Consider the following 1,094-nt stretch of genomic DNA (forward strand, 5'->3'; position numbering starts at 1 on the left):
TTCAGTCAAATTTCAAGATTAAATATTTGAAAGACTTTGTTAACACTTCAAAGTTCAAATATCCGAACACGAAAAAGTTACAGTTACCAATCTCTGTCTTTGGTCAACACTCCAATAACAATAAATCCAAAGTAAAATTCCAATATCTAGTAAGTCTACTCAATGTTACGACTCATTATTTGTTCCAAACAAAAGTAACATGTAAAAAACAATAATAGTAGTATCATATTTTGTATTGAAATTCTCTCAATTTGAAGCAACAACTCAGTAAGGCCAACGTTTGATTGGCATGACAACAAACTTCATGGTACCATTGTTGCAATGGATGCCTCCACGTTCTCCACAAGCAAAAAAGTAAGGCTGCGTTTTCTTAAGCACAAACTCGAATCCTTCTCCAGCACCCTGGTTCGGATTAGCTATCCTCTTTGCCCTTCTGAAGTCGCACTTGATGAAGCTCCGGTAGTCTGGTAATAAGTATACACTGTGTGGAAATCCTCCATTTGGATTCGGTGGATCATACTTGAAAACTGCACGTTGCATGCAGGGACGAATTCAAAAATAAAGCTAATAAGCAAATAATGCATGCTTCATTATTTTGTCGTAATGTGAGTTAATTTTCTACAGATATAATGAGAAGTAACGTATATTCAGTCTACTATCACACCATGGCATGCATAATAAGTGAAGAGTCTTATGTCAAAAGAAAAAACTTCAATATTTAAAATTAAAGAAGACGTACCTAATGTGTCATTAACAAAGAAAGGGCCATTTTTACGAGCCCAATCCATGTAATCGAAGCCATAACGCCAATTTTCTGAACCACCAACGTTGAATTTATTTGAGGTTTGAGTAGCATTTGGGTGATTATTACCATTGGGGCAATTGGTTTTGTTCCAGTTTCCTGGACGACCCCAAGGTCCGTAGTTAAAGTTGGCCATACTATGGAGAAACATGAAGGAAAACATTACAAGAAACAGATATATTTGTGCGTTAGCCAAAGCCATTTTTGTTTTTCCCACAAATATGTGTATGTAGTTCTTTGTTTTGCCAGTGAAGAGAAGAGAAATGGAATTGATTGTGGTGAAGAGAGAGCC

General features: G+C 36.2%; 1 protein-coding gene across 1 annotated transcript; it reads right to left on the reverse strand.

Moving 5' to 3' along the window:
• LOC107879981 lies at window positions 1–1,094 on the reverse strand. The gene is made up of 2 exons (XM_016726901.2): window positions 740–1,094; window positions 1–527 (listed from the first exon to the last, which is right to left on the reverse strand). The coding sequence occupies exons 1-2, from the start codon at window positions 1,002–1,004 to the stop codon at window positions 265–267; spliced, it is 528 nt and encodes a 175-aa protein (XP_016582387.1). The 5' UTR covers window positions 1,005–1,094; the 3' UTR covers window positions 1–264.

The sequence above is a fragment of the Capsicum annuum genome, chromosome 8, assembly GCF_002878395.1.
Source record: "Capsicum annuum cultivar UCD-10X-F1 chromosome 8, UCD10Xv1.1, whole genome shotgun sequence".
Lineage (NCBI taxonomy): Eukaryota > Viridiplantae > Streptophyta > Magnoliopsida > Solanales > Solanaceae > Capsicum > Capsicum annuum.